Source organism: Cebus imitator, unplaced genomic scaffold (assembly GCF_001604975.1).
Source record: "Cebus imitator isolate Cc_AM_T3 unplaced genomic scaffold, Cebus_imitator-1.0 Scaffold175, whole genome shotgun sequence".
Taxonomy (NCBI): Eukaryota; Metazoa; Chordata; class Mammalia; order Primates; family Cebidae; genus Cebus; species Cebus imitator.
This window is the reverse complement of record NW_016107490.1, coordinates 3,157,759-3,184,711: the sequence shown is the minus strand read 5'-3', so window position 1 is coordinate 3,184,711 and position 26,953 is coordinate 3,157,759. Positions and strand designations below refer to the sequence as shown.

Sequence of the window (26,953 nt, the reverse complement as noted above, 5' to 3'; positions counted from 1 at the left end):
CTTTCCTCCTCCCCATAAATCAAAAAAACGGTTGGTGGAAGGGAGGGACCGAAGCGTTTCATTTTCAGATTTTGTAAGAAAATAAAATAAAATCAAAAGAACCTGTCCCACGCTGATACCTTACATGCCAGGTTTGAGCCTGAGGCAAATTTTTGTGGCCATGTAATAAGCCTCTTTAAAATTGTGACAGACCCTTGACTCTCTGCCTTGAATTACATTGATAAACGACATTTTATTGCGTTAGAGCCGGGGCAGGAGTTCAGGATGGTTCTTGCCTGGTCGGCCTCTTTGAAACCGCGTCAGCCTGCCGTCCACACTCCCCACCGCCTGACAGGGTTTGAGCACCATCGCGGCGGAGATCTGTGGGCCGGTGACAGAGGGGGCTTTCTACTCAGCAGTCGAAGGTTGAGGCCCTGGAAGCAAAAGGATTTCAGGTTCCTCCTAGACCTGAGAGATCTTGACGTTGGTGGCCTCTGGTCAGCCTCATGGTTGGGATTTCATGGAAATGTCAGACCTGAGAGACCTCATTTTCCAGGCAGTCTTAGAGAGACTCAAAACAAAAAATGACCCCCGCCCTGCCCTCCTGTAGTGTGTGGCCCCTGAACCCACAGAGTCCAGGCGACCGTAGGCTGAGTCCTCAGGTGGACCTGCCCAGTGGGTAGAAAGGAGTTGAGGATGGTGCACCGTTGGTTGGAGGAGCCTGGAGGTGTCTGGGAACGTTGGATGTTGCTTCTATAAATCAGCAGAATTTGTAGACCCAAGAGCAGACAGCAGCGTCCCACCCCGTGGCTGGACTGGGGCTTCTCCAATGATGGCAGGTTGTACCTGTGGGCATCTCCGATTTGTTCAGGGAACTCTTTCCTGATTGGTTAGTGGTGTAAATGAAGGATGAGGAGATTGGGTAAAAAGCCAGGGAGGAAAAAAGAAAAAAACAAAAAACGCAAACAACAGCGACGAAGCCAAGGCCTGTGTTTTGTTGTGCGGGACTCTGCCTGAGAGCCGAGGACTGAGGCTGGAGCGGGGCTGCTGTGCACCTGGGAGGCGGGGAGGGCCGGGGGGCTGAGGAGACACGGGTGCCGCGTGCCCGGGGCAGAGGCCTGTTTCTGAAAGAAGGACTTGCCGTCATGGGAGGAGGCCTGGCCTCGCAGCACCAGAGCTCTCCTTCATTCAGCCTCACCTCAGGCGAGAGGGCAGCCTAGTTTTGTTCCTGAAGAAATGTTAGAGCCTGACCTGTTAGACCATTTTTTTTATAGAGCTTTGAAGCCTTAAATTAGTTCTCATAATTTCCGAGCAGCTCTGTGTTAACCATAGGACATAATAGGTTTTCGTTCTGGAGAATGACCAGTTCTGCTTCTCAGAATCTCTTGGCCAAGGCTGTCACAGGGTGTTAGGCCTGCGAAGTGCCTTCCATGCTTCCCCTCGGGTCCATGCGCCACTCACTCCACAGTGCCAGAAAGGCAAGTGGGGAGATTGCCTGAAAGGGGCTGTACGACCAGGGTCCAGACGACACGCTCCTGCCGTGGCCCTGAGGTGAGCGGCGGGACGGCATTCCTCAGAAAGTGGGCAGGATTCTGAAGCCCAGTTCAGTCCCCACTGCTCACAGCAGGACGCTTCCGAGATCACTGGGAGGTGAGGCCGGGCATGGTGGTGGGTGCCTGTAGTCCCAGCTACTTGGGAGGCTGAGGCAGGACAATTGCTTAAACCAGGGAGGCAGAGGTTGCTGTGAGCTGAGATTGCACGACCGCACCCCAGCCTGGGCAACAGAGTAAGACTCTGTCTCAATTTAAAAAAAAACTTTCCATCCAGCCACGGTGGCTCACGTTTGTAATCCCAGCACTTTGGGAGGCTGAGGTGGGTGGATCCCAAGGTCAGGAGTTCAAGACCAGGCTGGCCAAGATGGTGAAATCCCATCTCTACTATATATACAAAAATTAGCCAGGCGTGTTGGCGGGAGCCTGTAATCCCAGCTACTCGGGAGGCTGAGGCAGACAATCGCTTGAACCCGGAGGCAGAGGTTGCAGTGAGCCAAGATCACGCCATTGCACTCCAGCCTGGGCGACAAAGCGAGACTCCACCTCAAGAAAAAAAAAAAAAACCAAAAAACTTTTCATATAGGCCGGGGCAGGCATGCTTCCTTAAGAAGGGCTAGACTTGGACTTGGAGGCCTTGTCCTCCCCTGGCCTTGCTGGGCTTGGGGAAGGCCTGACCGAGCCTTCCAGGGGCCCCTATAAGACTAAATACTTATTCTAGTATTTTCTGAAGACCGATCAAAATGATACTGTAGAAACATAAAGTACATTTGTTGTGAGTTGATGCAGATAAAAAGGCTAGGGCTGGCCTCTTCGGAGTAATTTGGGAGTTGTGTGTTCTGCTGGTCTTGATAGACAAGCCCTTCTCTGCCCTCGCAGGTGTTATCAGAATCAAATGTTTGCAAATGGTCATTCTCATCGCATCCATCTTCACAGCCCCATGCCTCTTCCCAAATGCTCAGTTGAAAATGGGTATTTCACCGTCCTCAGGTATCTAAAACTTAACCCGGGAGAAATGCAAGTGTGGTTTGCAAGGCTTTCCAGGTGTCTAAATGATGATTTTCCATCCTTTCTTTCATTTCTCGAGTTGGTAGGGAGGCATTGGGGTATTTGCGATACATTTATGTGAAGCTGGACAATTCGGGTGGCAGAAATCTGTTCAGGGCAGCATCTTTTATCATACCTTCTAACCACAAAGGCATCAATTGCAGTTGAGCCCCACTTTCAGAAGGCCCAATACATACAAAAATCTCATTAATGGAAACTGATAAATTAGAGAGTGATTTTTCACATTACAGAAAGATTGTTAACTTTTCAAAAGGTTTCACCACAGGGTTTCTTTAAATAGTGAGCTCCCCCACTGAATTTAAAGTGTTTGTTTACAGATCATTAACTACTTGACAGAGAGGATATTGGGGGTTGGGGGGAAGGAAGACACACTTAAAAGGTAAAATGTTAGAAGCCCTGCCAATTTTCAATGAGCCTGGAAGGGTGATGAAACATCTCTGAAATTATGTTGGTTAGCAAATGTGATTTATTGCACAGAAATTCATTTTACACATGGCTTTCCAAGAACCCTCCATGCTGACAGGGTGCGGGGGAGTGCAAGGACCACAGGGTGCTGGGCTTTGCTGTCCTGGTTTGTGGTGGCTGGGGAGAGGACTCCCTTTTCTTAGAGTCCTGTGTGTGGTTTCATGAGCAGTGGGTGCCAGGCTCTGGCATGAGGCCAAGCTTTGCTACTGGCCTTGGCGTCAGCCACTGAGACCTTTTCCCTTGACATTTAGCCTGGCTTTGGAGAATTTTCTTCCTGGTTCTCTGACCTTCAGTCTCATTGGCTGAGGACGCACCTAGGTTTCCTCCTTGAAGTTCAGACAGGTGAACGTTGCAAGACTGTGTCCCGGGAGGTTGAAATCCACCATCAGGCTCACTCTCTGAGCCTAAAGATTAGCCTGGGGACCGAGCCCAGCCCCGAACTCTCCTGTAGGGCCCTCCTAATCCCTGTCAAGGTCATGAGGGGTACAGGTCTATCCTGGCCAGCTTCTAGCATGGCCTATAGTAAGTAGGTCTCTTGGCTGGTCTGAAGGAGACCTGGACTGGCATGGGAGGCAGGAGAGAGAAGCCACCCATCTAATTCAGTCTTCTCTTTTCAAAGTTGGAAACACTTAGGGCCAGAAAGAAGAAAGCATTTATTCAAAGTCACGAAACAGCTGGTGAGTGGCAGAGTTGGGGCTGCAGAACTTAGGTTCCTGCTGACTTCCCTCCAGCAGTCTCTCCAGAGGAATAATTCCCCGCTTCCTAAAGGAAGAAAAGAATCCTGGGAGTGGTGGCGGTGGGAATACACAGGGCAAGGGATCTCTAAAAGTAGCGGCTCCCAAATAACCTGATAAATACTTCAGATAGAGGCAAGGCTACACGCCTCCCTCTGCCTCCACTACACGCAAACAAGACCCTCAACTGGGGACTCAGAGCAGGAGTAAGGGTACCCCTATCCTCCCTATGGCTTAGAAGAGAAGAAAGAGGGGAAATTTGGTGGGAAAGTCAAGTTGATGATTGAAGAGACAAAGTAGTGAAGGAAAATCTCAACATTTCTTGCAGTCATTTGTTGAAAATGTGCCAGCAAGTACAAGCCCATCTTAAACTGGCAATGAGACATATGAAATAGATTATTTAAGCCAGGGAGGCAGTATTGCACGGAAGATTATTTAAGCCAGGGAGGCAGTATTGCAAGGAAGAACATGGCTATCAACACTTGTTTGTCTGACTCAGAGAAATAAAACATAGTAAATTTTGCCTTAGCTGGCCACCCACCACGCACTGGGAGAAGAAACAATTGAGGCAGGCGAGGAGGGGAACAGAACAGATGAACCTTCATGGAGTGTCACAAGAGTCCACATGGCTGTGCCCCTTATTATTAGAAAATGTGAAATTGGAAAATATGCACTTGTGAAAACTGAAGATGTCACAGAAGTCTTCAGAGGATTTAATTTATTTAGATGGTTGTATCCTCTGCTGTCAGGTAGATGAATCAGTGTGCAATATTTTGATGTGAATGTAACCACCTACTGGGCCCCATTGACTCTGTACCCACCTTGGGCTTTGCTTCGCTCTGAGCATCTTTACCTGCTTTTTCTTTTTATCTAGGAAGTCCTTCCTCTTGGCTCTTTGGGTTTAAGTCATAAGTTTTCCTCTTTCCCAAAGCCTCTCTCCCTCCCTGCCAAATGGAAGTAATTTCTCTTCCTTTGAATTTCCATAGTAGCTCACCTGTACCTCTCTCATGACACACTTTCCACATTGGGGTAGAGCAATTTCTGTGCAGGCTTTACCTTTTCTACTAAATGAAGCCTGCTGTGGGAGAAATCTGTGTCTGTGTTTTCTTTTTACTGCCCACAGAGGCTAGCCCATTGCTTTGGGCATTGTAGGCACTCAGTAAATATTTGTTGAATGAATGCATGAGAGAATGAATGAATGGAATTTATCCTGGGGAACTCACATTTTGCATAGTGAGGTATGTGATTAAATAAACAAAAAAAAATTGTCCTAAGACAACTTGTCTTTTTATGCAGCTGCCCTCTCAGTCTCCTAGATAAGTTCCACCATTCTAAGGCAAAAGCTTGAAGTGTAATAAAAATTTATCTAATTCACGATCAAGTGAAAATACTTTGGGCCCAGAGCCAAAGAATATTATTGGAGTGAACTTTTTTTAACACCCTAAATTTAACCAGCTGGAATTCTTTTTTTAAGTACCATCCTATTCAACCTTTTGAAATGAAGGATTTGCCTTTTAGTGGGAAATCTGCATTTCAACACAAAGATGGAACACAATGTCTTCAGCTTAGTTATTCAGAAAAGCAAGATTTTTTTTCTTTTTCTTTTTTTTGGAATTATATGCTTTGCTTATGTTAAAGACACAGCTTGCAGAAAAATTTTGTTTAGGCCTGACAGATTGGTGGCTGGCATTTTTATAGATAAAGGGGCATGCAAAATGTCGTTTTTACTTCCTCCCTTTATTGAGAAAAAGCCTAAGATGACTACTCTTAAAAGGTGAAGTTAGTAACCTGTTGTTTGAATAATCAAGGCTTGAGAGGATAGCATTGATCAGAAAAGAGTTTCAAAATGAGTGATTGATGTAATCAAAGTCACTGGTGAAGTATCAAGGAATCTAAGGACCATGAGCGAGTTTCAAGGAAGAAATTCAATATTGTAGTGTCTATGATTATTGCTTTTTTTTGTTTTTGCAGAATTCATTTTTTAAAGAGCATCAGGATTTGGTAAAATCTTAGCCAGTAAAAAAGCAACGAAGGGAAAAAATGCCATGTAAATGCTCATTTCTAGAACAAAAGAGAATGCGATTTTGACAATATCAGAAGGTTAATTAAGAAGTCTCTGAGTGATGATAAAGCTGGCACATTTTCAGTACAGATTGACACAACTCAAGACACAGGCATAGCTAATGTTTGCTCTATAATACTCTGATAAGTCAGAGAATATAAGCGAGAAGAACTGGTATCTATGGTAAACGTAGAGTCAAGAGCTAGATGTGGCTGAATAGAAAGGACATTTACTTTGCAGTTAGTTAAAGAACCCTCTAGCTCAGACTAGCTGTACTGTTGTTATTTGTGTGGCTAGAACCTAGTAATCGGATTCAGAACTGGAATTGGTTGCTCCAGGGTACCTTACAGATGTTCACGATGCATTTTAAGTGTAGTCTAGAAGGTGGCTACCTGGAGGGGCTGAGGGACTTGAGGATTACAGAATTGGAAAGGACTGTAGGGAGTCCTGTATTGTGGCTTGTCACCAACATAGAGACACCTCCTCATCATGGTGTCATCCATTCTCTTTTTGAAGACCCAGGGTGAAAGAAAGGAAGGTCACAGCATCATGAGATAGCCCATTCCATGTGGGACAGCTCTACTGTTTTGGGCCTGTCTTATTGAAAAAAAAAAAAACCACACAGGGAAAGTATATAAAAACATATGTTTAGGAAATATACACACACCCCCATACACACACACACACACACACACAAACATGCACACACTTACACACATACACATGCACACACACACACATACACACATACATTTTAGTGAATAACACACATCTATGTACTGCTGTGGAGAGTCCTGTGGTTTTAGTACCTGGTAAAAGTTGGGCTCCCAAAGCAGTCATTAAATGTGTTGGAATGATGCTTTTTGCTTAGCTGTTTTGGCACATTTGGAAATCTGCACTATTACCTGTTGATTAGTAGACAGTAATATGGCTGTATTACACACCCAGTGATTAGTTTCAGAAACAAATAGCATGTTAACAGTCAAGGAATCTTTGAGATGTTCTTGAGGAAACCAAAAAACTTGATTTAATGACCTTAAATTCCAGGGACATCCCACTGGGCTTAGAGCTCTGTGTCAAAAGTTGGTACCCAATATATAGAGAAATATAAAGTGACCAAATGTATAACATTAAATCAAAACCATTCCCAGTTTGTTGCAGATTTTTTAATGAGGACTGAAAAATAAGAGTCATTATTTTTTTATTCAGCCATAAGGAAACTTTGCAACCTAATAATGTGTAAGGCATTTCTGAGGCCCCAAGTGGAAATGCTGGATCTACAGAGACCTTCATGAAATAGAACAGGTTGAAACACCTTCCACCAGAAAAGTGTAAGACATTTGAAAAAAGATTGAGTCAGAAAAGAGAAATGTGTCCCATTTGAGAGATCAGAAAGGGAAACAAGAGTCCATTTCCTGCCCTGTCCGTGCAATTGCCACAGCTGCGTTCTCTGGCATGTCAGCTTTTATGGAAGCAGTGAGGATACGGTCTGTCTGGCAAAAGCTGGTTTGGGTGTTGTCTTATGCTAAGAAGGCCCTCGACCTGATGGAGAGCCTGGACCTGTTCCCGGTCCTTATCAATGACAAACAGTGGGTGGAGCCTATATTTCCTAATGGAGGGACCCTGAGGGATCCCCTAAGCTTAATTTGTTTTTGACTGTTCCAGTCCTAAAGGAGGTGGGTCCTGGACAGGAGGGAGAACAGCCTCGTGGCTCATGAGTCTCTGCCCAGGGACTCTCAAAGCTTTCAGCATTCACACCTTCCCTTACCGTAAGACAGCAGTGCTGATTCAACTTGAGTGTGCATCAGAATCACCTGGAGAATTTATTCAACATAGACTTCTGCTTCCCTGTCCTGCTCTCAATTTCTGATTCAGTAAGTCTGAGGTGGTGCTCAAGAATTTGCATTTCCGACAAGCTCCCAGGTGATGCTGATGGGGGTGGGGTGGGGCTGTGTCCACACTGTGAGAATCACTTGCCTAAGAGCACTAACAAAGAAATAAAGAGGACATAACTAGATCATTCACTTCCTAGCCAGCAACCAGAGCCCATCTCTGGCTGGGGAGCATGAAAGTGAGTGTGGGCAGAGAAGAGATCCTCAACCAAGCGCAGCTCTTTTTCCCTGCCTTGGCCTGGGAAGGCAGAGCTGATCCTCTAGTTTGACGCTCAGAAGCATTAATTGTGATACTTCACGTTGCCTAAGCCGTGATGAAATAATTGAAGGCATCATAGCAAGAAGTTAAGCCCTAGGGAGGCTATTAACAATTTAGCATTTCCAATTCATGTGGGAATGTCGATTTTACTTACCAAGGAGTATATTATGGATGTGTTTAGTGGAAGAAGCATCAGAATCAGCTGGGGTCCCCAATTGGCTTTGCTTTGACCCTCTTCCTGGAGAAAGATAAATGCAAGGCTGAGTCTCACAAAGACAGTGTGCTTTTTTTCTCAAGTAAACAGCTTGTTAGGCTGATAGAAATGGTTTCAGCTGGCTAATTCTGCAGGGGAAGCAGAGGTAGAGGGTGAACACAGCAAAGGTGAGGCCGGGAGGCCCACACCTTCTTTTCCAATTGTGAGACTGAGTCAGTTTATTGGCACCTTTCGAAAGCCCCTTGTAACACTGCCGGGCTGGACCCTCCCCCAAGACTGTTAAGTACGGCCTAATGGATCAGTAGAAACAGGACCTTCCTGTTGGTCGTTGAAGACCACGGCAGGAACAGCAGAGGGGAAGAAACCACTGGATCAGGAGTCAGGAGACAAATTCTAATCTTCACATTGTGGTGAACCATCAGTGTAGCCATGGGCAAGTCATTTAATTTCTCAAAGCCTCAGTTTCCCCGTCTGTAAAATGAAGGTACAGACTTGATGATAGCTAAGGTTTTTTACAATTTAGAAAACAAAAACAAAAGCAAACTGTGCTGCCAGATACTCAGATGAGTCCTTACTTGGCCACGTGGCCTGAGACTGTAGAGATCTGGTCCTGCCGTCAGCTTGTTTAGGGCTAACGAGCTTGTAGATAAGTTTGGCAACTGGAGATTCATGCGAGGGGCTAAGCATGGATTAGGTTAGCAGTTCTTCCATTTCTTGCTGGAGGCCTGCTGAAGCACTTCAGGGTCTCTTCCCAGAGTAGGTGGCAGAGAATTTGAAATTAGACACTCCCTGTACAAGGATCCAAGTACCTGTTGCTTTTGTGCTGGGATCACAGAGATACCTGGGTTGCATGGGTTTCCTGAGAAAAGGATGTCTGTTTTGGCAGCAAACTTATTGAATGGCTGAGGCAAAAACAAGTGCAAAAATGGTTCTCAGATTTCTCATTGAAAACTACCATGACTAAATCTCTAGTAGTTTTATGCCACACTCAATTCACTTGACATAAACAGTCAAATGTAGACATACTTGTTCGTTAAGTCTGGTCTTCCGGCTTTTGTTGGTTCACTTTGCAGTGTTTATTTTGTTTTGGGTCAGAGAGGATGAGACCATCTGCAGATGATCTCAGGCTAGGTGGTGCTTCCACCAGGGCCTCCTCTGCAGGTCTGGTGACAGCAGGCCTATGCTGTCTGTGTAAGAGCCTTCTCAGCAGCACACCATTGTTACCCACCAGGCTCTTCGCAAAAGCAAATCTTGTCCCAACTGCTCTGGCTGTGCTTGGCAGTGTACTCTAAATAAGGAGAACAGGATGTATTTTACACTTGAGACTTGCTATCCTACAGTATAACAACAACACTTCTAAGTGCTCTTAATATTAAGCTAATGGAAAACATACTGTTTATGCACCATCAAAGTCTGTTTTTCTTCTCTCCCACCCTCCCCAATCACCACAAACTCCAAACCTCTAGAACACACAGAGCGTCTTCTGCACCATCTCCTCCAGTCTGTCTCAAGATGGACATCTAAGTGGTTAGTTAGCTAGAGGTGGACTTGGAAAAGCTAGGCACTTACCACAGAAACCATAAAATCCCCAGGTTGCACAAATTAAATTTTCTTCTAAAAAATCACAGTGCTAGAAATGTTTCATTGACTGTTAGATTCATTTTATTAGTGTGAGAAGTCACTTGTCTTCACCAGAGGCAACAAAGTGCAGTAAAATGGTGAAGGTGGGCCAGGATTTCTGGGTGCTGCTATTATTGGAATGCTGGTTCTTTCCTTGTCATTTAATGGCCAAAGTTATTTGGATCCCAGAAGTCTAATCTTTATCTTCTATTGCTTTGTATTGTGAGAAGCCATGTCTACATAGGGTCTCCCGTGGACAGGATTCTGGAGTATGGTCCAGCCCAGTCCAGAAATCCCCAAGGTCCCCCTATCACTGAAGGCCCTATCATAAATATGGCATGGGAGGAGGGGAGCAGAGGAACAGAGAAACCAGAGTGGGATTCTGTCCCATAAAAAATGGTTCACAAATCTACTCATTTCCTATCAGCATTTTGTTTTTTGCTTGGGTTTGTCTATAAAGTAAAGTTAATGTATGCATGTAAACCAGCCTTGCAGATAAAATCCCCCCATGTTTCCAGGCTACCTATAATATTACCAGTTTTCCCCTTGCTGTCTACACATCTCTTTCCACAAGACAATAATCAAACAACAACATATAAGCAAATGAACCAAAGACCACCTCTCCCCATTCCTCAAACAAACCCCTTCCCTTTTGTCAAAAAGACCAAAATTGAAAACAAAACAGAAACTGTGGGAAATAACTCACCACTGTTCTTTTGTTTCAGGCCTTGGGCCTGTTAACTATCTGCAAGGCTGTTGTAATGATGTTAATCTATTTTAATGGCATTGAAATGTGATATCCTGTGGTTTACGATGTACATTGTTTGTAGCTGCAATGCTTGATTTTGGGTTTCTTTCACAGATAAACTTCTGCACTGGAGGGGCCTCTCCTCCCCTCGTTCTGCACACGGAGCTCTAATCCCCACGCCTGGGATGAGTGCAGAATATGCCCCGCAGGGTATTTGTAAGTTGAACCTTATTTCTTCTACAAATGTCCATGTATATAGAGATGAGAGTTTCTGGAAATTGCCCTTACTTTTTAAGTACTGAAGGGAGTTACTTCCAAAATAGATTGGCATGTGTATTATTCCATTACTCACTTGGCACCCACTGCCCCACTCCACTTAGCCCCAGAGGGACTTCTTCCCTCCCCTTTTTGTTTCCTCACTGAAGGCCAGGAGCTGATAGCAGCTCATCCCTGTCTTCTCCCCAGGTCTGGCTCCATGGCTAGGGATTGAATATGCCTGTGCCTTCAGAGCCCATTTATTACTGGACATTCACTCCCGTGGCCTCATTTAGCACTTCAGGTGTAGTCCATGGCACAAATCTTTAGCCAAGGCCAGAATCAAAAGGAGACAGTTTAGGGTTATTCCAGAGTTATTCTAATGCATATTCCTTATGCATTTACATATTTATTTGAACATAGAATATTTTATATATACATGTATACACATAATTTTGACTTGTTTTTCTCCTGGTTTTAGAGAAAAATGCACATCATTGTAGTTAAAATGTGAAAGTTCTCCTACCACCACCACCATTTACTTGTTCAAGCAAGCTTTTATAGTAGGGATTGCTTTATGAAAATTAAATTTGTTCATTTATACAAACATTTTCTGAAAGATATTGTTTTGGAAAATAATACAGTTTGCTTCTTTGTGTAGGAACACATGGTATGAATCGTGCATGGCTGAAAGGTTGTGGGGTAGGCAGTGATTCCACTCTAAACACAAAAAAGCAGGTTCAAGAAGAAAAGTAGTGTGACATCTAATTTTTATTTGAAAGTAAATGAAAAATAACCTGCCATGGAAAGAAAAAAAAAAGGGAAAGAGTCATGGAAAGAGAATAACAAAGAGCAAGTTGCCAGAGTGAAGGCTCCAAGGGGGACTGTTTTTTAGATGGGAGGAAACTACACTTACCCATTTTGTATGTGGTAACTGAAGAGCAGGGCATGTACCCTGAGACCAAATTCAAAGCCAGTTGTTTATTTTTGTTACCTCCTAGGTAATCCTAGGTAACAAAGAGTTATTGTGTGAATTTCATAAGCCCTCAGGTCCCGAGGGCTGGGTGGTTCAGGGGTTAAAAGCACCTCATCTACCCATCCCCCACAGCTGGGCCTAAGCCTGGGTTAAGTCACAGATTGCAGAGAGTTTAAGGGGTTGGACTCAAGGTTTCAAGTCCCTGCATGCTGGCTGGGTGGGGAGAGCTCTCTTGTTGCTGGGGGCATCTGGGGCCTGCATGGGGCTGTGGGAACAGAGCCACTTTTGGAGGGAAGGGGAAGAAGGGAGTTGGGCAGTTAAAGGAGGGTGGAGTTGAGAGGCGAAGGGCTGCTGGCCAGAGAAACATAGTTCTGTATCTTCAGCCTGGTTTTCCTGAGGGCAGGGAGTTTGATTTGACTGGTAGGAAAGTCGGAGCTTGATAGGGAACCCCTGCGCTCTTCCACCTTCCCACAAAGGGAAGGCACATAGTTTGCTGGTGCCCCTGCCGGCAGGACCAGTTTAGGAGTGACCAGAACAAGGTATGTGGAAATGGGTTGTGGGGGTCCAGAAAGCTCTAGAACAAACCTGATGCCCACTCCACTTGGCAGCATTAAGCTGCCGCCCCTGGCTTCCAGAGCTCATACCACTTTCATGTGGGCACTTGGCTATGCGTCAGTCACTCCTGCTCTTTAACTAGAGCCTCCTTTTGGCCTGGATTAAGGCCTGGACTCGGACCTTCCTCTGGAAGCCGTTCCGGGTTTGTAACGTGGTTAGTCATTACCCTCAGTAATTAATCACCCCGATAGCAATTAAAACTCACATTCATGTCGGACCTGATAGTTTACAGAGGGCTTTTATACACGTCTGTCATTTGAACCTCCCAACAATTCTTTACAGGTACTGTTTTTATGCTCATTTTACAGATAGGAATTCTAAGGCTCAGAAATCAAATGACTACCCCAGAGTAGTTACAAGCTAGTGAATAATAGAGCCAGGCTCTGGGCTCAGACCTCCTTGTTCTTCTGAATCTTGAAGCTGAGTTCACATGACTTTTTCACATTGGTGACACACTAGAAATGGGGATCATTCCTTCCCATAAAGTAAAATGAAATAAAATACAATAAAATCCAGTAGGTGGGCTAATAGCTGATTTTAACCCTTTTGATGCCTCAAGTTTCTATTCTTAGGAGCCAGGTGTCAGTTTATTGCTCTAAATCAAAACAATCCCCGTGAATGCTCAATGAGGCTCTCAAATTGAGAAGTTGATTTTCATCAGAGTAAATGAAGAATATTATTATATTTTACACATCAATAAATCAATGTAGTCCTAATTTTGCCACACAGGAAATCAATTCCGGTCTTTCTAAATCATCAAAGATGTTATGAACAAAGTAATTTCACAAATTATGGCAAGTAACACCTTTATTGATGACTGCAGTTTAGGAATTTAGAATCTGTGAGCACTGTAATATAATATGGTACACCGGCACGAGCCGAGTGAAATACAGATTATATGGTGAAATTGTAATGCATCATTTGCTATTAGTGGACTGGTAATAATTACCAGTTTCAAAGCAGCTCTCTCCATGTAATCTTTAGTCTCAATCGTAACAGCCCTTCTCATTGACATTATGATTACACTGGCTGCCCTCATGATCTAGAATATCTAGTTGATGGGAATACTAAAATGCGATAGTGAAAACTGTATGTTGTATGCTCATTATAAGATAAAATGCCATTTTCTCTGACCTGATGCATGAGAGAGAGGGGAGGATAACATCACAGTGTTAACATACTGTAGCATGATCACATAACTGGCTCTGAAAAAAAAAATTTAGGAAGCTCAGGGCAGCAAAATGAAATGGACTTTTCTCATTTAAGCCTGTTTGAAAGGATACAAATGAGATCCTTGATGTAGTGCTGTATGCCACAGATTTCGGCATTTATCAATGGCTACATTCATGGCGCATATGAAACCAGCACCACTAATTATGAATCCGGTCCTGGATTTCAGTAGATTTTTTTATAAGGTAAAATATGATTTTAAGGCATTTGGAGTGATGAGCATGCTAAGGACTTGCATTATCAGACAAATCTTTTTACTTAACCAACTCAGACTCCCAGGCTAATCGGGTATGATAATCACCCAGAGACCTAGGGAGGACAGGGAGAAGCCACAGAGGGTCATGTAGTTGGAACCAGATAGTTTTTTTCCAGCCTATTTGGGACCTGAGTCATTGTTCAACAACAACAAAACATTTATGAAAATGCTCTCAATGAAGCTCTTTATTTCCCTTTGAAGAGAGGAAGCAAATCAAAATAGGCGGATAATGTGATACTAATGTCAGCGGTTTCTTTCAAAATCTTTCTGCCTTTTTCCCCACCTCCACATTAGACAAATGTTTGAAACCTAATTTTGGTATCTTACCATCTAATCTTGTTAAAGAGATTTACCCAGGAGTGGGATATATTGAGTGGGATTATAAATGCATTGTAAAGTAAATTACAAGGTCAGGGCGGGAGTCCATTATTTAGACAAGTGCTTGAGTGAGGCTGGCTTGTTTTGGAATACGAGTGTTTGGGGGCTCCTGAGAAGACCCTGCTGGCTTTTCTTTCTGACTTGCTAAATGGAGGCATCATGTAATTGATTAATTCCTCATTCCCACTCTTAACCTCTCTGGTAGATTTTTTTTTTCCCCCTTTTAAAAAGTTACTGACAGATACTAGCTGTGGTCTTAAGGAACTCTTGCAGCCCTTCTTTTGAAAGAAGGGGAAAAGTTTGTTATTTTTCAGTTATATTTTAAATCCTTTTTCAGAATCCCTGGGAAGTTTTCTGTTTTTCTCATCCTTGTCCTTTGGCTACCATTACTTCTGCCCTTTTTAAAGTTGCAGTTGACTAGTAAACTGTTGGCTAGTTATTCCATATATATGTGTGTATGTATATATATATATATATTTAATTTAGCCATCTCCCCAAATGAAAGATTTCGTGAAGTCAAGCTGGCCCTTCTTTGCCAAAGTGGCATTTACCACTCTTGGGTTCTTTTCAGCAAGAGAAATAATGTGACTTAAGCAGGGCCCCTCTCCAGACGGCTTGGCTACTGGCCAGAGTTGACTAGCTGAACTGTATCTTTCTGTTTCTTTCTCAACTGGAGCTGAGTCTCAGCCGAGGGCGCAGGATGTTGTATAATTTGGTTCACGTTGTTAGCCTCTCAAAATAATGAGGAGGAGGATAGTGTAGCATTTCTCAGCCTGCTGCCTGTCATGGTGCTGGCTGCTTTAACTGTTCCTTAAACTAGGATGCTGTGTCTACTTAAGTCAGCACCAGCCACTCCTCCTAACTTTTCTAGACTTGCATTTGTCTGACTTGGGGACAAATCCTAAAGATTGGATGCAGCCTGTTAAATCTGAATGGAGTTCTTTGCAGATTTTTGCAACATTCTTTGATATAAGAATAGGCGGCCCCATAGGGTGTTGTGGAACCAAAATTGGGATCCATTGACCCTCTCACAGGCTGGGATGTGAGAATGTTGCTAGTCTTTTTTTCCACAGAAGTATTTTATGAGTACCCTCTCATTTTAACAATATCAACAATTAGTGTGTTTCAGGCTAAGACTGAAAGCATCTCTAGGGCCATAGAGCATTGCAGTGAGTTGACTTTCTCCCCCTTTTTTGATGTCTCTCTGAAATGTTTGCCTATTTAGAAAGTTCACCTGCCACCCAGGAGGGAATAGAAAGCTAGGATTTGGGAAGCCAAAAAGTTGCCTTGGGTCACCTTGTCCAAGTTTCTCACTTAATGAGGAGGAAATAGAGGCACATGGAGATGAGACAGCTTGCCCCAAACTGTGGCTGATGGGAATGGAAAGTTTAGAAGATACTTGTTGAGGTGCCTAGGATGTAGGTACCTTCATCCTCAAGCCCGAACTGGCCAGGATTTTTCTGCTTTGGGGACTGGATATAAAATTCCTAGAATCGAGTTTAATGGCAGGGAGACTGGTTGGGCCAATATTTACTGGGTACCCACACTCAGTCCTGCCAGGCACAATTTAGGCACAGGGGTAGGCCAGTGAGGGCTTAGGCCTCGGGGTTGAGGGGTGGGGGCAGGGAAGGCTGGAGGTGGAACATAAATAAGCAATTGCTGATACCCGCCTCAGTGATTAAACATTGATGTTGGTGTTGTATTATTTTGCAGGTAAAGATGAGCCCAGCAGCTACACATGTACAACTTGCAAACAGCCATTCACCAGTGCATGGTTTCTCTTGCAACACGCACAGAACACTCATGGATTAAGAATCTACTTAGAAAGCGAACACGGAAGTCCCCTGACCCCGCGGGTTGGTATCCCTTCAGGACTAGGTGCAGAATGTCCTTCCCAGCCACCTCTCCATGGGATTCATATTGCAGACAATAACCCCTTTAACCTGCTAAGAATACCAGGATCAGTATCGAGAGAGGCTTCCGGCCTGGCAGAAGGGCGCTTTCCACCCACTCCCCCCCTGTTTAGTCCACCACCGAGACATCACTTGGACCCCCACCGCATAGAGCGCCTGGGGGCGGAAGAGATGGCCCTGGCCACCCATCACCCGAGTGCCTTTGACAGGGTGCTGCGGTTGAATCCAATGGCTATGGAGCCTCCCGCCATGGATTTCTCTAGGAGACTTAGAGAGCTGGCAGGGAACACGTCTAGCCCACCGCTGTCCCCAGGCCGGCCCAGCCCTATGCAAAGGTTACTGCAACCATTCCAGCCAGGTAGCAAGCCGCCCTTCCTGGCGACGCCCCCCCTCCCTCCTCTGCAATCCGCCCCTCCTCCCTCCCAGCCCCCGGTCAAGTCCAAGTCATGCGAGTTCTGCGGCAAGACGTTCAAATTTCAGAGCAACCTGGTGGTGCACCGGCGCAGCCACACGGGCGAGAAGCCCTACAAGTGCAACCTGTGCGACCACGCATGCACCCAGGCCAGCAAGCTGAAGCGCCACATGAAGACGCACATGCACAAGTCATCCCCCATGACGGTCAAGTCCGACGACGGTCTCTCCACCGCCAGCTCCCCGGAACCCGGCACCAGCGACCTGGTGGGCAGCGCCAGCAGCGCGCTCAAGTCCGTGGTGGCCAAGTTCAAGAGCGAGAACGACCCCAACCTGATCCCGGAGAACGGGGACGAGGAGGAAGAGGAGGACGACGAGGAAGAGGAAGAAGAGGAGGAAGAGGAGGAGGAGGAGCTGACGGAGAGCGAGAGGGTGGACTACGGCTTCGGGCTGAGCCTGGAGGCGGCGCGCCACCACGAGAACAGCTCGCGGGGCGCGGTGGTGGGCGTGGGCGACGAGAGCCGCGCCCTGCCCGACGTCATGCAGGGCATGGTGCTCAGCTCCATGCAGCACTTCAGCGAGGCCTTCCACCAGGTCCTGGGCGAGAAGCATAAGCGCGGCCACCTGGCCGAGGCCGAGGGCCACAGGGACACTTGCGACGAAGACTCGGTGGCCGGCGAGTCGGACCGCATAGACGATGGCACTGTTAACGGCCGCGGCTGCTCCCCGGGCGAGTCGGCCTCGGGGGGCCTGTCCAAAAAGCTGCTGCTGGGCAGCCCCAGCTCGCTGAGCCCCTTCTCAAAGCGCATCAAGCTCGAGAAGGAGTTCGACCTGCCCCCGGCCGCGATGCCCAACACGGAAAACGTGTACTCGCAGTGGCTCGCCGGCTACGCGGCCTCCAGGCAGCTCAAAGATCCCTTCCTTAGCTTCGGAGACTCCAGACAATCGCCTTTTGCCTCCTCGTCGGAGCACTCCTCGGAGAACGGGAGCTTGCGCTTCTCCACGCCGCCCGGGGAGCTGGACGGAGGGATCTCGGGGCGCAGCGGCACGGGAAGTGGAGGGAGCACGCCCCATATTAGTGGTCCGGGCCCGGGCAGGCCCAGCTCAAAAGAGGGCAGACGCAGCGACACTTGTGAGTACTGTGGGAAAGTCTTCAAGAACTGTAGCAATCTCACTGTCCACAGGAGAAGCCACACGGGCGAAAGGCCTTATAAATGCGAGCTGTGCAACTATGCCTGTGCCCAGAGTAGCAAGCTCACCAGGCACATGAAAACGCATGGCCAGGTGGGGAAGGACGTTTACAAATGTGAAATTTGTAAGATGCCTTTTAGCGTGTACAGTACCCTGGAGAAACACATGAAAAAATGGCACAGTGATCGAGTGTTGAATAATGATATAAAAACTGAATAGAGGTATATTAATACCCCTCCCTCACTCCCACCTGACACCCCCTTTTTCACCACTCCCCTTCCCCATCGCCCTCCAGCCCCACTCCCTGTAGGATTTTTTTCTAGTCCCATGTGATTTAAACAAACAAACAAACAAACAGAAGTAACGAAGCTAAGAATATGAGAGTGCTTGTCACCAGCACACCTGTTTTTTTTCTTTTTCTTTTTCTTTTTTTCTTTTTCCTTTTTTTTTTTTCCTTTTTTTTCTCACCGTTTGAATGCATGATCTGTATGGGGCAATACTATTGCATTTTACGCAAACTTTGAGCCTTTCTCTTGTGCAATAATTTACATGTTGTGTATGTTTTTTTTTAAACTTAGACAGCATGTATGGTATGTTATGGCTATTTTAAATTGTCCCTAATTCGTTGCTGAGCAAACATGTTGCTGTTTCCAGTTCCGTTCTGAGAGAAAAAGAGAGAGAGAGAGAAAAAGACCATGCTGCATACATTCTGTAAAACATATCATGTACAGTTTTATTTTATAATGTGAGGAGGAAAAACAGTCTTTGGATTAACCCTTTATAGACAGAATAGATAGCGTTGAAAAAAAAAATCTCTATGAGCTAAATATCTGTCTCTAAAGGGTTAAATGTATCAATTGGAGAGGAAAAAAAGGCCTTGAATTGACAAATTAACAACAACAAAAAAACAAGTTTATTCTATCATTTGGTTTTAAAATATGAGTGCCTTGGATCTATTAAAACCACACTGATGGTTCTTTCTACTTGCTATAAACTTGTAGCTTAATTCAGCATTGGGTGAGGTAATAAACCTTAGGAACTAGCATATAATTCTATATTGTATTTCTCACAACAATGGCTACCTAAAAATATGACCCATTATGTCCTAGTTAATCATCATTTTTCCTTTAGTTTAATTTTATAAACAAAACTGATTATACCAGTATAAAAGCTACTTTGCTCCTGGTGAGAGCTTAAAAGAAATGGGCTGTTTTGCCCAAAGTTGTATTTTTTTTAAACAATGATTAAAATTGAATGTGTAATGTGCAAAAGCCCTGGAAAACAATTAAATACATTAGTAAGGAGTTCATTTTGTGAAGATATTTGCTTTAATAATGCCTTTTTTAAAAATTCTGGCACCAAAAGAAATAGATCCAGATCTACTTGGTTGTCAAGAGGACAATCAAATGAGAAACTTTAAGACCTTGTATACCATATTGAAAGGAAGAGGCTGACAATAAGATTTGACAGAGGGGAACAGAAGAAAAAAATACAATTTATTAGCACAACGTGGTACTGTTTGCCATTTAAAACTAGAACAGGTATATAAGCTAATATTGATACAATGATGATTAACTATGAATTCTTAAGACTTGCGTTTAAATGTGACATTCTTAAAGAAAGAAGAGAAAGAATTTTAAGAGTAGCAGTATATATGTCTGTGCTCCCTAAAAGTTGTACTTCATTTCTTTTCCATACACTGTGTGCTATTTGTGTTAACATGGAAGAGGATTCATTGTTTTTATTTTATTTTTTATTTTTTTATTTTTTATTAAGCTAGCATCTGCCCCAGTTGGTGTTCAAATAGCACTTGACTCTGCCTGTGATATCTGTATCTTTTCTCTAATCAGAGATACAGAGGTTGAGTATAAAATAAACCTGCTCAGATAGGACAATTAAGTGCACTGTACAATTTTCCCAGTTTACAGGTCTATACTTAAGGGAAAAGTTGCAAGAATGCTGAAAAAAAAAAAATTGAACACAATCTCATTGATGAGCATTTTTTAAAAACTAAAAAAAAAAAAACTTTGCCAGCCATTTACTTGACTATTGAGCTTACTTACTTGGACGCAACATTGCAAGCGCTGTGAATGGAAACAGAATACACTTAACATAGAAATGAATGATTGCTTTCGCTTCTACAGTGCAAGGATTTTTTTGTACAAAACTTTTTTAAATATAAATGTTAAGAAAAAATTTTTTTAAAAAACACTTCATTATGTTTAGGGGGGAACTGCATTTTAGGGTTCCATTGTCTTGGTGGTGTTACAAGACTTGTTATCCATTTAAAAATGGTAGTGGAAATTCTATGCCTTGGATACACACCGCTCTTCAGGTTGTAAAAAAAAAACATACATTGGGGAAAGGTTTAAGATTATATAGTACTTAAATATAGGAAAATGCACACTTCATGTTGATTCCTATGCTAAAATACATTTATGGTCTTTTTTCTGTATTTCTAGAATGGTATTTGAATTAAATGTTCATCTAGTGTTAGGCACTATAGTATTTATATTGAAGCTTGTATTTTTAACTGTTGCTTGTTCTCTTAAAAGGTATCAATGTACCTTTTTTGGTAGTGGAAAAAAAAAAAAAGACAGGCTGCCACAGTATATTTTTTTAATTTGGCAGGATAATATAGTGCAAATTATTTGTATGCTTCAAAAAAAAAAGAGAGAAACAAAAAAGTGTGACATTACAGATGAGAAGCCATATAATGGCGGTTTGGGGGAGCCTGCTAGAATGTCACATGGATGGCTGTCATAGGGGTTGTACATATCCTTTTTTGTTCCTTTTTCCTGCTGCCATACTGTATGCAGTACTGCAAGCTGATAACGTTGGTTTGTTATGTAGTGTGCTTTTTGTCCCTTTCCTTCTATCACCCTACATTCCAGCATCTTACCTTCATATGCAGTAAAAGAAAGAAAGAAAAAAAAAAAAGGAAAAAAAAAAAAAACCAATGTTTTGCAGTTTTTTTCATTGCCAAAAACTAAATGGTGCTTTATATTTAGATTGGAAAGAATTTCATATGCAAAGCATATTAAAGAGAAAGCCCGCTTTAGTCAATACTTTTTTGTAAATGGCAATGCAGAATATTTTGTTATTGGCCTTTTCTATTCCTGTAATGAAAGCTGTTTGTCGTAACTTGAAATTTTATCTTTTACTATGGGAGTCACTATTTATTATTGCTTATGTGCCCTGTTCAAAACAGAGGCACTTAATTTGATCTTTTATTTTTCTTTGTTTTTATTTTTTTTTTTATTTAGATGACCAAAGGTCATTACAACCTGGCTTTTTATTGTATTTGTTTCTGGTCTTTGTTAAGTTCTATTGGAAAAACCACTGTCTGTGTTTTTTTGGCAGTTGTCTGCATTAACCTGTTCATACACCCATTTTGTCCCTTTATTGAAAAAAATAAAAAAAAATTAAAGTACACATTGTAAGCTTCTTGTGTCCTCATTTGACACACTCTGTAAATTACTTTCAAGAAAATAACAGGTTTTAAGAGAAGGCCAGTCAGTCTTTTTCAGGATTATTTCTATGGGCATTCTGATGCGTGTATTATACCCTAAAGGAACATAAAGTACTTACTATATTAAAATAGACATATCTCAACCCATGGAAATAGTTTTAAGGCTTTACAGTTCTAGAATAATTTTCAAGATATGGAAAGTGTTTTCAGTCTGATGTTAAAAACTTACTCCATCTCTTAGCAGAAATCCATTCAAATATAAGTGAAAAAACTTGCTGGTAATAGCATCTTAAACTTTTATTTCCTTTGGATTTTTTGCTGTTCTTGTTGTCTAAAAGTTCTTTTCTATTCTCCCATCCTTGCCTTATAATATAATGTAAAAATGATTTTAAAAAAAATCAGCTGTTTAGTTTCCATGTAAGACTCTTTCCTTGTAACAAAATAACCCCACTTTTCAAATCTAAAAATCTGGAAACAAAGGCATCAGGTTACAGAAATAAAAATAAAAAAAAGAGGGAGAAAAAGAGAGAGAGAGAAAGAGAGAGAAAAAAGCAGCTACTAGGGGTTCAGCCAGACAAGCCAGACATAGTGAAATCTTTGGAATCAGCCACTGATTTCCTGAGATGTATAGTGGTTTGCCTTGTGGTTCTAAGATCCCAGGGACCCTAGACGCTACAGATTACTTCAGGTGTTTTGATAGGGTCTTCCTGGCTGACTGCAAATAAGGGCGGGAATACCCTTCAGTTACCTTTTGACCAGCCAGTTAGGTCTATTTAAAAAACCATTCCTTAGAAATCTGTGTTGTCAGTTTTACAAATACCGCGTGTTGCAGCATCTATTTGCTTTACTAAAACATACCTCTGTGATATCGTCTCCCTGTACCCAGTGTAGATGAATGAATACGACATTGTTCTTATTTTTGTAAAAAACCAAAACAAAAGCTGTTCTGTTGTCTTCTTGTGGTAGCATTTTTTGTTGCTCAGTTCTTATGCCCTAGTGCCTGTGAGGTGGCCTTTTCATGTCATGCCTTTTATCTTAGGCAATAATACTTTCATCTTTCTAAAGTAGAGAGATAGTCTATGTCTTCTGAAAAGCCAGTTTGGGTGGGAAGGAGAGAGTGGGGCTAGAGGAATCCACTGAGAGAGAATGTTGGAGAACATGACATAGGAGCTGGGCCAGGGTGGGGTTGTGGTACCTTGAGAACTTGATGTTTGTCACTGAACTTAGAAAAGATATACTGTATGTGTTTTGGATTTGGTTTCTCCAAAACTGAGTCCAAAATGCTGCTCCAGACAGATAGAAATAATTCCCCAGTGCCATGCTGGCTCTAGATGTGGTGACTTTGGCTCCACCGTATTAAATGTCCATAAAACCTCTGTGTGTCCCTATTACTCTTTTATTAGGAGCTATGAGTGCAGCTGTGTAGGTTTTAAATACAGTATTCATTTTAATTTCTCAGTATATGATGCTCTTAGTGTAATTAGGTTTTGCATCCTGACAGACAGAATTAATGGTGGATACTGTATACTTGTTTGTTCAAATTTCTTAAATCAAATGGTGACCGGGGAGGAGTGCAAACATCTGGTGATAAATCACAGATTATGTTTGATTTACATGGTCCCAAAGTTAAATAAATTTATTGGGAGACAGGTTCTTCAGGTTACTTAGTCTCCTGACTTATTGAAGCCTTCTGATAAAATATTATTTCTGAAGCTGATGAACAATAGAAGCATGAAAATCTAGCCAACGTGAATATCACTTATAAATGATATTTCATATCAGAAACTCTAAAATTTAAAATCTTAATATAAAATAACGAAAATTTCCAACAGTAAGATGAACTACTAAGAACCTTAATGTCTCTCAAAATCCTCAAGTAAGTTTTTCTCACAGGCTTGACGTGCTGATGAAATGTTCTCTACATACCTGAACTCCTGATTCTTAAAATGTTCTTTTTAATCTTCATTTGAGAACAACTTAATAAACAGGCATACAGCAAATTCTGTTTCTCACAGATTTTAAACCAGAAGCTTTTCCAGTGCCTATATGCCCTCCTTCTTGAACCCATTTGCTATCCTCTCTCTGTTAAGGACCTACAAAAGGGCTGGAATCAACACGTTACAAAGGTTGCTAAGAAGTGAGGTGAACACAGCTCTTCATTTGCACCGGCCATAGCAGGAAGTGTGAAGTAGTTGAGTTTTTCCCGGGGCATTCTGTGGATATAGATCTGTTTATTTGAATACCATTTTTGTATATGCAATAAGTACATATTGTATATATTCATAATGCTGGGAGTGAGAATTTGAAAGGAAGTGGCAGGAGGTGTCTTAGATATAATTCCAATTGGAGAAGTAAGGAAATGAGTTGGCTTACTCACAGACACTAACAGTTTGCTGAAAGGTACTGGGATTATTTTGGGCCTTCCTGAGAAGGAATTGAGAAGCCTCAGGCCCCATCCTCTTCTGCTTGTAACATTTTACTCACAGAGACTGAGGGAGGAAACAGAGTGCTTTCTCGTTTTAAGCCTCTTTTCCCCTCCGTACACACACAAACACGATTTCTTATGACTGTGCTGTAACTGTGTGTTCCTCATTACGATTCTGTGACTCCATTGTCCCTGGGCCTGGTGTGTTCAGGAATGTACCCATCCCATTCTCTTTTTTCAGACAACTTCCTGTGAAAAAAAAAAATTGTGGGGACTTTGCCGGTATGAGGATGGGATTGGCAGAGTTCGCTCAACCTGCTTGGAAAAATGTTTCTTAAAAGACCGCTAACTTGTAAAAGTTATGAGCCATCTAGCAGATTTTCCTAGGTGTCTCCTAAAGCCCTACATCTCTCCCAATTGAGAATAAATGAACCCGTTTTTAGGGAAATGGACATCAGAACACGTAGAGGGAATTGGGATGATGTGTATTTATTCTAGCGCTGCTATAGCTATGAACCGTGGACATAGTCGGGTCCACGCTTTTGCTTGCTGGCATCTCGTTATCCCATTAGCCCGCTGTTTCATTTACTACATATAGCACATGGCCAGTGACTCAGCCTTTAGGGGGATGGGACTGTTTCTCTCTCTCTCTCTCTATTTCCCAGCGTCATCTACAGTCATGGGATACCATTAATTCCTCCCTTCCAAGTGGGAAAGGAGGCCAATCCAGTTCACACGGGTCATTGTACTTAAGAACCTAAACTTGGCTGAACACAGCTTGATGGTTGATCCAAATACTGTTTTTCCTTTCTGTAAAGTGGCAAAAACTATTTCAAGGGAGCACGTATATCAGATCTTTCATAGGGATTGTAGAAAAGGTAAATTAACCGTTTCCCCAAGTATCCTTTAAAGTGGGAGCCCCTAAACCCATAGGGGACTGTGCTTTTAAATAGCTGTGAACATAGTTCATGCCCATAATATGCTTTGCCTATTAGGGCTTTAATTATTGGTAGCAGGTTGGATGAAGGGGTTTGAATGGGGTATCAGCTAAAGGGGCCTCGACGACAGTGACTTAGCACTGGACTGGGAATGGGATTCCCCAGAACCCACCTGGACACAGCATGCCCCTCAGCCCAGGTCTCTGCTGCTCTGCTCAGGGGTGGGATGCGTGAGAGCAGCTGAGCTCCAGACCCTGGGCCTCCTGCGGCGCCAAGTCAGGGGAGAGGAGGCCCCAGGCCCCTGCTTCGGGTCGCCATGGCAACGAGGCCTGGAATGCCACAGTGGTAGCCCTCTTCCTCGGCACATCCGGACTCCCAGTTCTGCTGCTTCAAGTCAATGTCCACAGCAAGGGAGGAACCCCGGAGGAAAATAACCACTCCCTTCTTCCCTTCACCATTGCCTTCCCCCTTCCAAAAAAGAAAAGAAAACTGCATGTTTGAAAGAAACTACAGGCAGTTTTTGGTGCAATTTGAGAGCAACTATTTTGGGTTCTGGTTTTCTCTTCAGAGATTTGTTCGCCTCTCGTAAATCATTGGCTGCTTTGACGTTGAACTTGATGACATTTCATGTTTTTGTTGTGCTGCTTTTACATCAGTTTTGATTTTTTGTTTCTTTATAATTTTATTATTATTTTGAGAAGGTGTCCCCTGTCCCTCCTCCCTCTCCCGCTCTCCTCAACCAAAGGACTGTTTCTTACTAAGTTTTCCCAGTCATAAGGGCAGGTGTTTCCTTCCAGGTGTGTCCCGAGTTTATTAGGACTATCATACAATTGGGCAGGGGTGGGGGGACCTGGGTCCTCCTGGGGGCTACGGAAAGGAGGGAGGCATGGGAAGGCCACTCAGAGGTCAGGGGTACTTGGGGAGGGGAGACTGAGTTTGAAATCATGCTTAAGATGCCAGTGGCTCGACCTGTGGTTGATTTAAGTTCTAATTTTTAAAAGCTAGTTAGAGAACAGAAAATCATTGGGCCAAGTCACACCTGTACTTTTTTTTCCCCTCCTCTGTCTCCAACCTCTTTCTAGGTTCTTCACACACCCCCATTCGGCGTAGTACCCAGAGAGCTCAAGATGTGTGGCAGTTTTCGGATGGAAGCTCGAGAGCCCTTAAATTCTGAGAAAATTTGAAGCCCCCAGGGGCGGGGTGGACGCGTCCGCCCGGCCGACGTCAGCGTGGTCTGTCATCCTGCTAGTTTGTGATGTTTTCTGACAGTAGCCTCCAAGAAGCCGTTGTGCGAAGACAGAGTCCTGCAGAGTCCTTCCAGCCTGGGCCTGCAGTGCCATTTTATTTATATTTTTTAATAAAACGTAAAAACAAAAAAACAGACCCACCTTGGAACAGTGAATCAGTCCCATAGAGAGGGCCCGAGGACCATCGCTGTCGTGAGTGATGCCCTGGCCCTTCTGAAACCAGCCAACCTAATTACCCGTATTGTGGAAATGCGCATGAGTCCCCAACCCCTTGTTTCTATACATTCTATGTTGTCTTTTAAAAAGTGTGCTTAACATTGACACAATAAATGTTGGAGCTTTAGGTGGTGTTTGTTTGTTCTTTAATTTTTAATGCTTATAAGACAATGCGGCTGCTTAGGACTTTGTATTTCTGTACCCGTTTCCTACAGACACCCATTGGGTGGGTAGGAGGAACAGATTTGAGGAATGGGCAGGAGACGTAGGAGGGGAAATAGGTTACCGCTTATCAGATGGCATAAATTTTCAAGGAGAATCAAAATGCAAAACTTGGGAATAGATCATGGCAATATCATAATTAATGTAGTAGTAGTGTTGCTGTTTATTAATGCTGAAGTGTGGTTTTCCTAACTGTCTGACTTATAATTTGCATACCATTAAATAATGCATAATATGGCATTCTGAATCCTGTTTTTCAAATGTATGCTTTTGGTGGCTACTATGCAGGATTTGAATTTGTCTTTTAATTTAGCTTAGGAAAGGTAACGTCACTGGGTGAGCGGTAAATCCTAAAGAAGATGATAAATGTCAGTAGTTGCTTATTAAATATTCTAATTTTAGGTTCCTAACACTTCAGGAAATATATCTTAATGCAGACAAACAAACAAACGTAAAATTTCTTTATTACTTACATCAGGAAATTTGGGGCAGACTTTACAGGGGGAAGGTTATAGGAGGAAAGAAGTTCACATCATAGTAATGCTCCATTCCTTAGAACTTAGAGCCACAAACAGGCTGCTTCTACAAACAGGTGGTAAAAATTCTTTCTGGCCCAG

At 43.3% G+C, this 26,953-nt stretch overlaps 1 protein-coding gene across 9 annotated transcripts in view; it reads left to right on the top strand.

Moving 5' to 3' along the window:
- BCL11A (BAF chromatin remodeling complex subunit BCL11A) overlaps positions 1-26,241 on the top strand; it is a 99,898-nt gene extending 73,657 nt beyond the window's left edge. For 2 of the 9 annotated variants that reach the window (XM_017544975.2, XM_037744449.1), the window contains exons 3-5: positions 10,706-10,807; positions 16,015-17,909; positions 25,734-26,241. In XM_017544975.2, the coding sequence (XP_017400464.1) occupies positions 10,706-10,807; positions 16,015-17,909; positions 25,734-25,835 (2,099 nt within the window). In that variant the 3' untranslated portion in view covers positions 25,836-26,241. Of the gene's footprint in view, positions 1-3,350; positions 3,740-10,705; positions 10,808-16,014; positions 18,038-25,733 lie in introns of those variants that run through there. The other 7 variants (XM_017544977.2, XM_017544978.2, XM_037744450.1 and 4 more) reach the window with 6 other exon arrangements.
- Positions 26,242-26,953: the final 712 nt, after the last annotated feature.